Source organism: Lipophrys pholis (assembly GCF_963383615.2).
Source record: "Lipophrys pholis genome assembly, chromosome: 20".
Taxonomy (NCBI): domain Eukaryota; kingdom Metazoa; phylum Chordata; class Actinopteri; order Blenniiformes; family Blenniidae; genus Lipophrys; species Lipophrys pholis.
In genome coordinates this window covers 4,488,576-4,502,097 of record NC_137648.1, presented here as the reverse complement: position 1 = coordinate 4,502,097, position 13,522 = coordinate 4,488,576, and the positions used below count along the sequence as shown (strand labels likewise).

Sequence of the window (13,522 nt, the reverse complement as noted above, 5' to 3'; positions counted from 1 at the left end):
AGTGCTGTATCTTTCAGCCTGATGGTATGCTTCAGTCTCTGTCATGTGGTGGTGGGGTGTTTGGCACTTTGACGGGTGAGTTTGGCAGAAAATGATGTCATGAAGCAGTGCAACACTGGACCATGAAATAACTAAATAGTGAAATAATGTTTTTACATAACATATATTTAGTATCTTATTGAATTAATGGCACATTTGTATATTAAATTCCATTTTTAATTAATCACACATCTAATAGCAATTGAATAGTGTTAATTTTGGCACATTTAGTCCTCCATACAGATGGAACTGTCAATTTATTTCAATGCATTACAATACAAGGAGTCCTCCCGTGCAGTAGAGGTCGCACTACTGAAGATAATAAACAGAACGGCTGGAGAGATGATTGACCTTTCATTTCCACCAATCAAAATACAAAAGCTTAACATTTCAGCCAATCAAATCTTGCTTTTCAATGTCGGGGGAGGGACTAGAAGCAGCTGCCAGGAAGCTGTGTGAGGCTTCAGTGAAGCAGCGTATCGACACACAGCTCGTTTAAAGTATTTTCCATGTTCGATTGAAGCATCTGTGAATGAATATCGGCTTCTCCGAGCCCCAACTTTTGATCGAAAGGTTTGTTTCCCGCCAGGTAAGCGGATAAATCTCAGCCAGTGTTTTGTTTGCGCGAGTGCTAATGCCACATGCTAATGCTACACGCTGAACGTGTAGGTTTGGTCTTGATGTTTCTTGTGGAAACGGCTGTGTGAGATGGAACCGCGCCTCTGAACCCATCCTTGTCCGGGCCTTTTGCAGGAGTCGTCATGGGTGAGGTGGAGCTCTCCTGTCGGGCTTACGTCAAGATGTACCTGCACGCCTGTCTGTTCCCCCGCTGCAGCGTCAACGGCCTGCTGCTGTCGTCCAGCCCGGCAGGGGGCGCTGTCTGCGTGACGGACTGCGTGCCGCTCCTCCACTCACACCTGTCTCTGGCTCCCGTCACCCAGCTGGCCCTCACACAGGTAAGTGTGATCGCTCTCAAACACCTTGTTGAATACAGTATGTTGCTTCATTATCTCGACATTATCACAATCACAGGGCTGAAGTCAGACGCACGATATTATGTCTTTTAGTGTGTATTTACTGTAAAGCATATCTCGATTGCCGTATTCGATGACATCACATGCTCGTCAAACAGCTGGTGCAGTAGTTTGCCTCTGATGCTTGACGGCAGCCTTTCCTCTCTCTGCAGGTGGATGTGTGGTGTTCACAGACTCAGCAGAGGATTGTGGGATACTATCAAGCCAACGCGTGTGCGTCAGACAACAGGTGAGTTCTCAGACTATGAAGCTTCCCAAACATCTTCCCTCTGGAGTTCATTGCTCAGATTTCATCAGAGACCAGTGGAATCCCACCACATCCTCCCTTTCCAGTCGTCATTTTCACTGATGTCCGTTTCTCTCACAGCCCGACGCCGTGTGCGCTGAAGATTGCCGACAAGATCGCCGAGCAGTTCGACAACGCAGTTTTGTTGATGGTAAGAAACGCAGACACGAAACCAAAGCGGTCTGCTGGAGGTGGAAAACAATCGGCTGAATAACTGTCTCGTGTTTTCCCCGTCGTGCTCTGCAGCTGGATGGCAGCAAGATGTCTTCGGACTATCGGGTTCCTCCCATCGTCATGTACGAGCGTAAAGACTCACGGTGGATCCTCAAAGACAAACACACGTAAGAGTGGAATCATTGATGTTGCGTGGTCCGATCAGTCAAACTGCTGCAACTAGTCCAACGTCAGTTTGAACAATCTTATAGATGGTTTCTTTTTGAAGCACTGCAGCAGTGACTCCTGTTTATTTGTGTGAACGTAATCAGGTTAAAGTTTGTTTTTTACAGCAGTGAGTGATTGTTTCTTGGTTGGTGACTCTTCAGGATTATGCTGCGGCAGTGGGAGGAGACTCGGGCCATCGCCTCCCAGATGCTGGAGTCGGGCGACCATTCGCTGCTGGTGGACTTCGACAGCCACTTAGACGACATCACGCAGGACTGGACCAATCAGAAACTCAACACCAAGATATCCGAGCTCGCCTCGCCGGCCAACGGGAACATCTAGCCCGAGAAGCAGCGTTCGCTTGAACCCTCCACCCTGCTCAAATGTGATTTTGTTTTTGTTTTACACAACCACACCTGCTGCACAGACTCCAGGAAGATGTTTATTTTTCTCCACTGAACGAGAAATTACACACATAAATAACATAATATTTACATCTTGGTACGTCACTCCAGTCTTCCATCCAATGTCTCTTCCCACTAGTGCAGCGTGTGCCTTGCGGTCCAGCCCGACACCACCCTGCTCATTTTCGAAGACAAAGCATCCACCACCACGGCCGCCGTTCATCCCTGCTACCGTTTTGTGCATTTCTATAGTTTGTGCTTTACAAAGTAACAGAGACGCCCTGGTACGAGGAAATCTGACTGGACATGTCGGTATGTTGAAGCTCAGAATATTTTGTCAGGAGATTGAAAATGAAAACTCACAGCTGTACGTGTGCCTATGACGACCGACTGTCGGTGCATGTTTGAAATACAACGATGTTACGGTGTTGCTTACGTTTGTGTGGCTAAGACGGTAACATTCTCCTTTAACTCTTTTCACTATTTAATACCTTTTTTCTGTAATTGTGCACATAAACATAAAGCACAGGTGCAGTTGGTATTTTTTTGGGGTCCAAACACGGTAATAATAATAATAATCAGGATTTAGCGCGGAACCCTTTGTAATACAATTATTAACCACAAGATGGTGCAGTGACTTGTCTGCAAGACGAGGCAAAGAAAACAACATAGTCGCGAACTGATATTGCAGCAAACAGGACTACAAAGCAATTAGGAAAACCAAGCAGGCGAGATGGTCTGGGAAAAACAAAAACATTCTGAGCTTCAGCTTCCTGTACTCGCCGCGGGAGTTTTTCTACAACTGCATGAGTCTGTTTGGTACCACAACAGGTTCACACGACAACGTTTTCCAAGTGAAAACACAAAACTTGTGTTGCATTTTGGGTCCGTTTACGTGCCAACAATGCTCGGAGTCACTGAAAATTCAACTTCATGAACATGTTCGGGATCCGTCTCCGTGGAAACGGGAGAACACAACTTTTCTGAAACACTGCTACTGTGCATGCGCACCACGGCTGTAGTAAACAGTTGTGCATGTGTGTGAGTAGATGGACAATAACAACAATGGCGGCCTTTGAGAGTGCCATGACTCCCGGTCCATATCGTGGCCTGGCATGTCAACTACGTTTTCAGCATTTCTGCCGTTGCCATGTGAACGGACATCATTTTCAAAACTTAAAACGTGTAAACGCAAATCTTTTCTGAAACGAAAACCCCAAAATCATGTTTTCACTTGAAGCGTTGTCGTGTAAACGGGGCACAAGACACTAACGTAGGACACTATAACTTCCTGACATTATTACTGATCTAGAAAATAAAAATGCACTGAGCGTCTCAGACGGAGGATTCCTGATCGGCAGAACTTGTCTTTTCCTTCGAGTGTCCAACCTGCTGCGTTTTGCCTGTGTGACACTTTTTAATGTATTAAAAGATGACTAATAACCCACGCATGTATACAAGCATTTATTTAACTGAAGACGACACATCCAATAAGGAGTACTGGTCTCTACTGTTCTACTGAGCTACTTCAAGTTATGTTTTCCTTCACTGGAATGGTTATGTTTGTATTTGTATCCGTAGTATAAATGACAGATTTCAGACTTGTGATCTTTCAAAACAAAAGACTAAAAGTGACACAAAAAAACCATATTTTTTTTTCCAACAATAGCGTTGTAAACTCTCTGTTCACAGGCTGAGAACCACTTCCATCAAGCGCTTTAGTGTTTACAGAAAACAAACAAATTAATCTTTAAGGTGCATTTACTTTCCCTTGACCAAAACTCTACATCCATTATCGGTGTGTAACAAGTCCAATTATAAAGTGAAGTATTTATTTTGATTAATCTGTTGTAGCTCTGAAACAGAGAAGAGCTTCCACGTAATATAAAAGTTCTAATTTTGTAAAGGGTCGCGGACGGGGTTCAGGCTGTACCGCAGGTGATGGCCTCCGGGGGCACCGCCACCAGGTTGAGGGTGATTTCTCCCAGAGGAGACTGACTGGCCAGAGACTGCAGGATGGAGATGGAGTTCTGGATGGAGCGAGCCTTCTGGACCTCCTTCTCCGCCCAGGGGAGGCTGATCTGCACACAACACACAGTACACACACTGTAACACACTGTACACACACTGTATCATGTTAACGTTCACTGTAACACACAGTTCACACACACACACACACACACACACACACACACACACACACACACACACACACACACACACACACACACACACACACACACTAATTACCTCAATAATATAATATCTTTGTTGTTATTTGATGGTCTGCACTTTTACATAATTTAGATTTCTTACACAGAAATGAAACATTTCCAGCATTACATTTGAATATTATTGGACTATTCCCTAAAATCAAATCCTTTTTGACTTTTTTTTTTTTTTAAACTTGGGCCATAATGATCCGAATTAACTTTTTTTTCGGAAAGTGTTTTAGTCCGTAGGTTTTGAGCGTAGAAATAACATGAATGAACTTACAAACGATCCAAAAAGTTAATTTTTATTTATAATTTAATTCAAACTCTGAGGCTTCCTTATGGATTCATGACACATAAACTCTGTAACATCACAGCTTAACTCTTGGTTTGTCCACATTAACCGATTCAAACAGAGAGAGAGAGAAAAAAGAAGACATTATTCTCATTGTTTTCATTCTCTATTGTGCTGCTAAATTTAGTTGCAGGTTCACAAAAGACACTGGTCATGTTGTTGATTCGCGGATGATGTTGAAAGGATTAAGCGTTCACCTGCACGATGATCAGCTTGCTGGACGGGTCCTCCTGGTTCTTCAGCTCCTCTCCGAAACAAAGAGTGATGCTGCACTTTGGAGGCTCGCCGCCGTTCGTCCGGAAGTCGTCCAGTTCTGATGTGGAGAGGAAGTGAAGAAATTAGGGAATTTTCCCCACGAACGATCCCAGAGGAGCTTTTCAGGCTGCTGCATTGTAAAGCTTCAACTTTTTGAAATATCTCCGCCTCCACCTACGTATACTCGCAATCCAACTTTTTCTGCCGTTACCATGGAAACAAACAATGTTTTTCAAACGCTGCCATGCAAACGAGAAAACTCTTCTTGAAATCGCAAAGATTGATGCTCAAGTTCGTACCTCCGGGTGGTGGGACAATTTCCCCCTTCCCCGTGGATCCATTATCCAGAATAGCTCTCCTAATGTAACAGTTTCCTTTTCTCAAAATAATTTCACTTCTGGTCTTTACTTTTTTAAACTATGTGGCGCCTTGTCTACTCTCTTAAGCATCGTTTGTTTGCGATTTCAAGAAAAGTTTTCAGGCTGCTGCATTGTAAACCTTCAACTTTTTGAAATCTCTCCGCCTCCACCTACGTATACTCGCAATCCAACTTTTTCTGCCGTTACCATGGAAACAAACAATGTTTTTCAAACGCTGCCATGCAAACGAGAAAACTTTTCTTGAAATCGCAAAAAAAAAACGATGCTCAAGAGAGTAGACAAGGCGCCGCATAGTTTAAAAAAGTAAAGACCAGAAGTGAAATTACTTTGAGAAAAGGAAACTGTTACATTAGGAGAGCTATTCTGGATAATATTCTGGATAATATTCTGGATAATGGATCCAGGGGGAAGGGGGAAATTGTCCCACCATCCGGAGGTACGAACTTGATCTGGGGGATTTTAGAATGAGGAAGGGAGATGTCACATTTCTGATGGAAATCAATAAAGAAATACACTTAGGTAAGAAAAGAAAGCCTCTAAGAAATGACTTCATGAACAACCATGAGGTTGTGAGCCTCCTTTAACAGGGTATTAAAGGTTACAGATTCCTGACTCACGCTGCTTGAAGACGTCTTTACTGAAGAGCATCACCGGCTCCGTGTTCCTCTCCATCTTGTGCAGGCCCGGGTTGGTGGCGTGCGGCCCCGTCCAGAAGACCCGCCCCCGGCAGAACCGCTTTCCGTACACGCCCTTCACTAAGGTGGTGAGCAACACGCCGCGCTCCATGAAGGGCAGCAGCGTGTGGAGCCCCTGCAGCTCGGGGCCTGCCGGCAGCGAGGAGGGGGGCTCCGGCAGCGGGATGCGAGGGAAGCGGCTGCTCAGGGCCGCCGGCGTGGAGGGGATGACCGAGGACGGCAGGTACAGTATCCGCACGTCGGTGCCCTGGATCACATAATTGAGGACCTCGTAGCCTAAGTAGTGAATGGTGATGCCGAAGGAGTCCTGGACTGAAGAGACGGAGACAAACGGTCCGGTGAGTTGTCGTCACTGAAAACAGTGACTGCAGCGTGAGCCGACAACATTTCTTCCACTTCCTTACCGGCCGCAGGAGCGGGGTCGTTCTCCTCGATCCGCAAGTCCAACACCGCGTCTGCAAGGGCGAGAAAAGAAAGGAATAGACAAAAGCTCATCAGACCTAAAACAGCTTAAAACACCTCAAATATGTGAAACTGCTGAACAAAAAGTCAAATGACAAATATTCTCAACAGGTGAAAAGCCTGAATGGATAAAAAATGCTTGTAAAGGTGTAACAGCTGATGTAATGTTCATTTTTTCAGTTTATTAATTCATTACAGGCATGTGTGCAATCACACACACACACACACACACACACACACACACACACACACACACACACACACACACACACACACACACACACACACACACACACACACACACACACACACACACACACACGAGTAATATTGCTAAAATAGCTTAAGTTGCTAAAAACCGCCCAAAATGGTAAAACTACTAAAATGACTAATGAGGATAAAATCAATTCCTAGTTTTAGTACGTAGATTTCACGGTATAAGCTTTTAACATTTATGAAGATTAAATAGGTTTTTTTTTTTAGGTTCCAGATGTGAGGTATTTCTTGTGAAGTGATGAGGAAAGTCTGGTTTACAGCTCTGAGTTGGATTCTGGGGCGATCCGGTGTCAACATGTCAGAGTGGATCTGTTCACGCAATGTTGAGGTTACTGATGATTGAAGTGCCTCGAACTCACCGTCGCTCTGCATGAGGCTGCTGTACTGGATACACTGCTGGGTCTGCACGGGGCTGTCGCTCTAAACACAGAGGGAGGCAGAGGAAAACCTTCAAAACTGCAATATTTATGTGAAAATGTCTTTGATTCATTCGCGGATGTGATGATGGTCTGAGGAGATTGGTACTAAATATAACATCATGGGTCTGTGGCCAGCTGTGGATCCCTGACGCTTTCAGAAAGTTATGAACATGGATTTTATTTGCACACCAGGTGACTGATGTGACTTTTACATTAACTAATGATGTAATAACTAAAATCCCACCTTGTTAGATTTAAGCTTGAACCTTTTGTGCCTGTCACTTTAAGTGAGTTTCCTGGATAGACTCATTTACTTTGCTGTCATAATACAACGCACAATTAAATTGGAGAACTGCTCGACCAACATCACTAAAAGTGGCTAAAATAGATCAAAAGAAACAAATATATGACCGGGATGTCTAAATGAGTCAAATGTGACTTTCTTTTTAAAATGAGATTGCTAAAGATGGTGACAACTAAAATGGTTAAACCAAAATTCTCGAGAGGAATTAAACTGCTAAAGTTTTTTTTTTTTTAAATAAAAGTAAGAATAAAATAAGTTAAAATCAAACAACAAAAATGTTTAAAATTATATGAATAAAACAGGTTTAAAAAATGCGGTAAAAGTTTTATCTGTAGTGAATTAAAATTTTAGTGAATTAACCTTTCTATATTCATGTGACACTATTATTTGCTCAGGCGTTCAATTAAACAATAGATTATTTTATTACATTTATCTTAATAATGTTTTTACTTTATTTATTCTTCCTTTTTATGTCTTTCTTAATCTCTTGGTTTTAATGTATTTCATAATCTTAATCCTTTAAATTTTAGATTCTTGATGGCAATTCTTAACTGCAGTACCCCGGTGGTCCTGCGGAGGGGGTGGGGGGCAGTAGAGATCCGGTGGACTCACCAGCTGTGACATCACCTCCTCGGTTTTGATCTGCTGCGCCGGGCTGGCGTCTCCGCCCTCCGAGTCGCCGCCGCTGCTGCTGCTGCTGCGCCGCCTCTTCGCCCTCCGGCCGGCTTTTTCTCTGCACTTCTTCTCAGGAGGCGACAAACCTGAGACACACGGAGCCGAACGGCAAACGTGAAAACCGTCTCCTTCATCCGCGTGTGAACACGTGATGACGAGGACATGACCCTTCATCTGCACTTTGCTCTCTCAGCTCATGACCCACTTTGTGCAGCAGCTGGAAAACAGAGCGGCGTGACTCACAGCGCTTCAGTCTAATCTCGTCCACATTTCTGTCGTTTGTCGGTTTCAGTGATTCGTTACAATCGAAGCTGTTTTAACTAAACATTTGATGGTTCGAGCTTCAAAAAGTGTTTTTTTTTGTTGTTTTTTCCATGTAAAATATGCAGCAAAGTGACTCAGGAAAAGCTTCTGAAGGTTTCATCTGATAAATCAACTTTTACTCACACAAGAATTGTCACTTATTGTAATTCCTCTTTTTTTTTTTTTTATGCAAAATTGTTTGCGATATCAACTGATTTTACAATCTGATACTATTTGTTCAAGAACTCACGTCAAACTTTTCATAATTTGAGCTTCTCAAATGAGAAAAATGTGAAGCTGCAGCAGAGCGACTCACGCAGGGCTTGTGAAGGTTTCATCTGGTTTTTTTATGGATTTCTCAAGACGAAAAACAAGGAAAAGATATATTCATGTTGTTTTAACTGTAATTTTATCTTCTTTTTTTATTTTTTAAATGCTTTAACACTAATGTCAAAGTTGTAAAGATGCAGAAAAGTGACTCATGTTTTTCAGTGTTTGGTCACAGTTGAACCTAAACTTGCAATTTTAACTACTTTAATGATCTGTGACCAATAAGACGATTGAATCTGATTCACCATCGTGTTTTCCTCCTCTTAACTGATGCCTACGTGTAAATACAGTAGAGGCGTCTCTTGCCCGACGCCAGACGTCCCTCACCCTGCTCGCTGAGCGGGACCAGGCGGTACACCTTGTACGGCTCGGAGATGTCCAGCTGCGCTCGCTCCATCACCTCCTGGAACTCGGGGCTCTTGTTGAGGGCGCAGCGCAGGCGGGTCTTCCAGTTGGCCGGGTTGTCCTGCGCCCCGTCCGTCAGCTTCCCCTTGAACTCGGCCCAGGCCTGCGGGAGAGGAGAGCCGTCGGGTCGGAAGCTGCTTTCGAAACGACCGAAACCCGCGGGCGGCTTGGAGGCTTCTCTTCAGATCATTGCTTTTTCAGGTGGCGAACAGCACCCACTGGTGGCCCAACATGGAAACTGCATCGATTTTTTTTTGTCTTTCTGCCGTTGCCGTAAACAACAGTCTTCTTTGACTTTGTTGTTTTTTTTTTGTTGTTGATTTTGATGTTTTGACCAGGGAGGAAGTGATGAAGGCGGTCCATCAATTAAAAAAAGAAAACAGCACTTTTTTTGTGTGAATTAATCACATTTTTTTTTCTCTATATAAATCCTGCAGTGCCTGAATGCAGAGGAGCTAATCTCTCACAGTTGCCTCGGTGTTTTGTTTATGTTGATATACGTATGTTGATGTTTACATGCTGATAGCGAACTTGAGATACACTGAGCCGTATGAAAAATGTGTTGTTTATTCCTGCCTCAGCGAATTAAATATGTAAATACCTGCGTTCAGATTTAAAGAACTGGAAGATGATTTCAGCGACACTGAGGTCGTAAAGATGGCCAACTGTGAAGTGACTCACATGTTTAGTCTTAGTCCAGCTGCTGAAACCGTTAAGTTAACGTTTACAGCGTCTCGGGTCACAGACTGAATGTGTTGTTTGGCTTCCTGCCTGCTGGTTCAGTTGGAAAAAAAAAAAAAAAGATGCTCCCTGGTGTTTCCTGCAGCAGAGAAATGAAGCGGAACAAAGCTGGAGGATAAAAACAACCGACTGCTGTGTCCTCACCTCACCTCACCCCGACACGACGGCCTCACGCAGAGGACGACTCATCTTCCTCTCCAGTGTCTGAATCCAACGCTAACATCCTTCAGCTCGCTGACTCAGCAGACGGGGAGGTAAACCACTGGGCATGGTGACGGCATGACGCTACAGCGACCTGACGCTACAGTCTTTGTTCCCGGGAAAAACACTTTTTTTTCTGCTCCTGGCCACTGCCGCTTCAGCCGCTAACGCTGCATTCAAGAGACTTCATCTTCCTCTCAGTGATTAAATTCCAGCTTCAGCGGGGACTCCCTTCACTTTACTCAGCAGTCAGGAAGCCAAACGTCAGACCCAATCTATGACTCCAGGTTCTGCACCTTTCATTTCCAAGTATTTGCAGATAAGAATGAACATTTAGCGACACTTTATATCTCTTAGTTTAGTCTGTGCTGACCCTCGGATACTCTCTATACTACTGCAGCCGTTCGTAATGGAACAACACAGGTTGACTAAATGAGTGAAATATGAGGAAAAAAAATGCAATCAAAGCCAAATGGGTTCAACTTCATGGCGGTAAAATCAAAATAGGCCCACTTGGTCAAACCGTATGGTCAAACATCATCATCAACATGAAGGCTGATCACGTGAGATGCAGATACAAATACTGGTGTGTGTGTGTTTACTTTAAAGATGGCGGCGTCCTCGTCCTTGCGGAAGTCTTGTTTCCCGGCGTGTTTCCATGGGATACGAAACCTGGTTTTGGAGTCGTCGTCCCACACCAGCCCCGGGTATTTACCACTGCTGACCTGAAACAAGGCAGCCACCGAACCAGACGCACACAGGGTCAATTCTTCTTCACGCGTGTGATTTCATCACAAACATATAAACAACAGCACCCACTAGTGGCCTGGCATGCAAACTACAGCGGTTTAAGCATTTCTGTGTGAACGAACATCGTTTTCAAAACGAGTTTGAGCAGCTCGCTGCACCATCCTGTGGTTGAAAGCGGTACTACAAGACCAAGTTGCTTCAGAATGTTATCTTGTAAACTTCAGTGTCTTTAAGATTATTACTTTTTCAGGGTAATCACACGACGTCTAAGTTGTGTTATCCTCAATTTAATGTTTTGCTGCTCAGAAAAGTAACGTTGTCCTCTGGAGTAGCTCGACGATGCAGGAAAAACATCTCACGACGTGTCAAAACAAACATCTTCTACCCGAATTCCTATGATTCTGTGAATTCTCCACACGATCACACATTTTTCTGTAGGGCAAATCTGCTTGTAAACTAAACTCATAAAATCTGTGTGGGAAAAAGAAATTGAGCGAGATCTGGAAGAAGTTACCATGATTCATTGGTTTGAATTGTTTGTTGATTGTTGCAACACAAACCACAAGAAAGTGTAAATGAGATGGAAAGCAGATGGAGGAGAGGCGACGCAAGCACGTTTCAGTTGAGATGTAAATAAAGTTTGGAGAAAACTTTGCTTGAGGCTTGATTAAAAAAAAAAAAAAACACATTTAGATGTAAATTGCATTAAAAATCGATAATTTGACTCTGGGTTGAAGCAGAAATACATTATTCACCATTAGATTACACGTTCAGTTAAAAATAGGGATTTTAGTTCAGTTTTTTTTTTTTAAATTGAGAAAATTTACCGTTTTATTTTTTTCACTTTAATGTGATATTGAATTAAATTTGTTTGGTTTTTGGCTGTAAAACACAAAAGTGATTTGAGGTTGCTGCTCCCCCCCCCCCCCCCCCCCCCCCCAATAAACTAGAAACCAGTTATTTGCCTGCACGTCTCTAAAAGATGCTTCAGCTGATATCTAATGTTATGAGGAGCTACTGTTGAGTGGCGGCCTCAAGGTTTCTGTTTTATAGCAGATAAGTGAAAACAACTTTACTACAAAAATTAAGTTACCCCAGTTTTAGGTTAATTTGAATCTGTGAAAGACTATTTAAAACATACAAAGAGATAATTTAAAGTGCAATTCATGTTTTAACACCATCAGATGACTGAAATTCACTTTGAAACTAATTTCCCTGCATAATAAACAAAGTGATTAGAGAAACTTGAACGTTCCTCCACACCTACAGGATAATTATTACATTAACATGACAATTTAAAAAAAATAAAAACGATTGCAGTAGTCAATTGAAAGTGGGTGTAAACACACCGGTTGGCCTGGAGGCCACTTAAAACAAGAAATGGAAATGGAACACTGAAGCCACATTCCAGGTTGATTTGGGGTTGTATTACTAAAAGAATGATGTCGGATCTTGTTGCCGTTATTGTGAGTCCAATTAAACCCATTAAACCCATTTCCTTTACATTTCTAAGATCAATATCAAGTTATACCGTTTTGTGTTTTTGGTGGGGAGACATTGTTCAAGGACCTTTGCAATAAGACACTTCGGATAAAAAACACGAGCATAACTTTGCTGTGAGAGGGAATAAATTCACAATGAATGGATCTGGCATTTCATTAAAAAAAACAATAAAGGGAGCATTTGAGGAATTGAGTGGGAGTGGGTGGGTATTAGAGGGCGTATACGGCAAGTTAACAACACAAAGTTCAACAAAGCTGCGATCACAGTATGTCGAGTAATCCACTTTAATCACTTGTTTCTCTTTCCGTCTCTCTCTCTCTCTCTCTCTCTCACACTCACACACTCTTACCTGTTCGACCATCCAGGAGCGCAATCTGCGAGTGGAGCGCATTTTCCCTGCTGCCATGACTCTGTTAATAATAAGATGTAAACGCCACAAACCTAAAAGCAAAAAACAAACAGTGGTGAATACAATAGACATTTTATAATAATTAACATATTCTCCTATAATAGATGTAAAAATGGACAATAACACAGTGAATGATGTCTAAAGGTCCCATTAAAGCCTCGTGTTTGCCGATCCGAGAGACACACACACACGCGCACACTTCGCACACACGCGCAGACACACACAGTTCGGCGCAGTAAACAGGAAAAAGTCCTCTCCAGAACCTCTTCCACAAACGCACTCCGTTCCAGAAACGTGTGGAACAAAACGAACCGCTGGCTCGGCCGTTATTTTTAAGAACAAATCAAAAGTAGACGTAAAGGTGGCGATAAGAGGAAGTGGCTTCAAGTTTCGTTTACCTCGCTGTTGGTGTCGCTCCGCTCCTCCGACTGTGCATTCTGACGCTCCTACTCTCAGAGCGGCTCGGCGCGCGCTGCGCTCACGCAGACGTTCCTCTTCCCCGAAGTCACGTGATTTCACTGAAAAAACCCTCAGATGTCCACCAGAGGGCGACAGCCCCCACTCACTCCAGTTGATATATATACGATCAATAACATTGACTTTAATAGCCCTTAAAGGTATAAACGAATATAGACATTGAAAGGATAATGTAAATAATAAAAAATAATAATAACGATAGTAATAATAGTAGTAGTAACAATA

At 43.1% G+C, this 13,522-nt stretch overlaps 2 protein-coding genes across 3 annotated transcripts; one reads left to right on the top strand and one right to left on the bottom strand.

Annotated features, from left to right (window-relative positions):
- The first annotated feature begins 470 nt into the window (after positions 1-470).
- Positions 471-3,758, top strand: emc9 (ER membrane protein complex subunit 9). 2 transcript variants are annotated; one of them, XM_080489446.1, is made up of 6 exons: positions 471-628; positions 793-995; positions 1,226-1,302; positions 1,441-1,510; positions 1,606-1,700; positions 1,902-3,758. In XM_080489446.1, exons 2-6 carry the CDS (start codon positions 801-803, stop codon positions 2,080-2,082), a joined length of 618 nt encoding a protein of 205 aa, XP_080345572.1. In that variant the 5' UTR covers positions 471-628; positions 793-800; the 3' UTR covers positions 2,083-3,758. The 2 variants fall into 2 exon arrangements, with proteins under 2 accessions (XP_080345572.1, XP_080345573.1); XM_080489447.1 differs by having other exon boundaries at positions 482-612; positions 1,902-3,590.
- On the bottom strand, positions 2,202-13,321 carry irf9 (interferon regulatory factor 9). The gene is made up of 10 exons (XM_080489445.1): positions 13,219-13,321; positions 12,761-12,852; positions 10,761-10,883; positions 9,139-9,319; positions 8,116-8,264; positions 7,140-7,200; positions 6,447-6,497; positions 5,965-6,354; positions 4,910-5,025; positions 2,202-4,225 (listed from the first exon to the last, which is right to left on the bottom strand). The coding sequence occupies exons 2-10, from the start codon at positions 12,815-12,817 to the stop codon at positions 4,067-4,069; spliced, it is 1,287 nt and encodes a 428-aa protein (XP_080345571.1). The 5' UTR covers positions 12,818-12,852; positions 13,219-13,321; the 3' UTR covers positions 2,202-4,066.
- Positions 13,322-13,522: the final 201 nt, after the last annotated feature.

What these genes read in the sequence shown, in the direction of transcription:
- emc9 (XM_080489446.1), top strand. Translation starts at nt 801, where the DNA reads ATGGGTGAGGTGGAGCTCTCCTGTCGGGCTTACGTCAAGATGTACCTG. An exon ending in CCCAGCTGGCCCTCACACAG is followed by an intron (nt 996 to 1,225) that starts GTAAGTGTGATC and finishes CTCTCTCTGCAG; the next exon opens with GTGGATGTGTGGTGTTCACA. An exon ending in ACAACGCAGTTTTGTTGATG is followed by an intron (nt 1,511 to 1,605) that starts GTAAGAAACGCA and finishes CGTGCTCTGCAG; the next exon opens with CTGGATGGCAGCAAGATGTC.
- irf9 (XM_080489445.1), bottom strand. Translation starts at nt 12,817, where the DNA reads ATGGCAGCAGGGAAAATGCGCTCCACTCGCAGATTGCGCTCCTGGATG. An exon ending in AGGACGCCGCCATCTTTAAA is followed by an intron (nt 9,320 to 10,760) that starts GTAAACACACAC and finishes CCTCTCCCGCAG; the next exon opens with GCCTGGGCCGAGTTCAAGGG. An exon ending in CAGCCTCATGCAGAGCGACG is followed by an intron (nt 6,498 to 7,139) that starts GTGAGTTCGAGG and finishes TCGCCCTTGCAG; the next exon opens with ACGCGGTGTTGGACTTGCGG.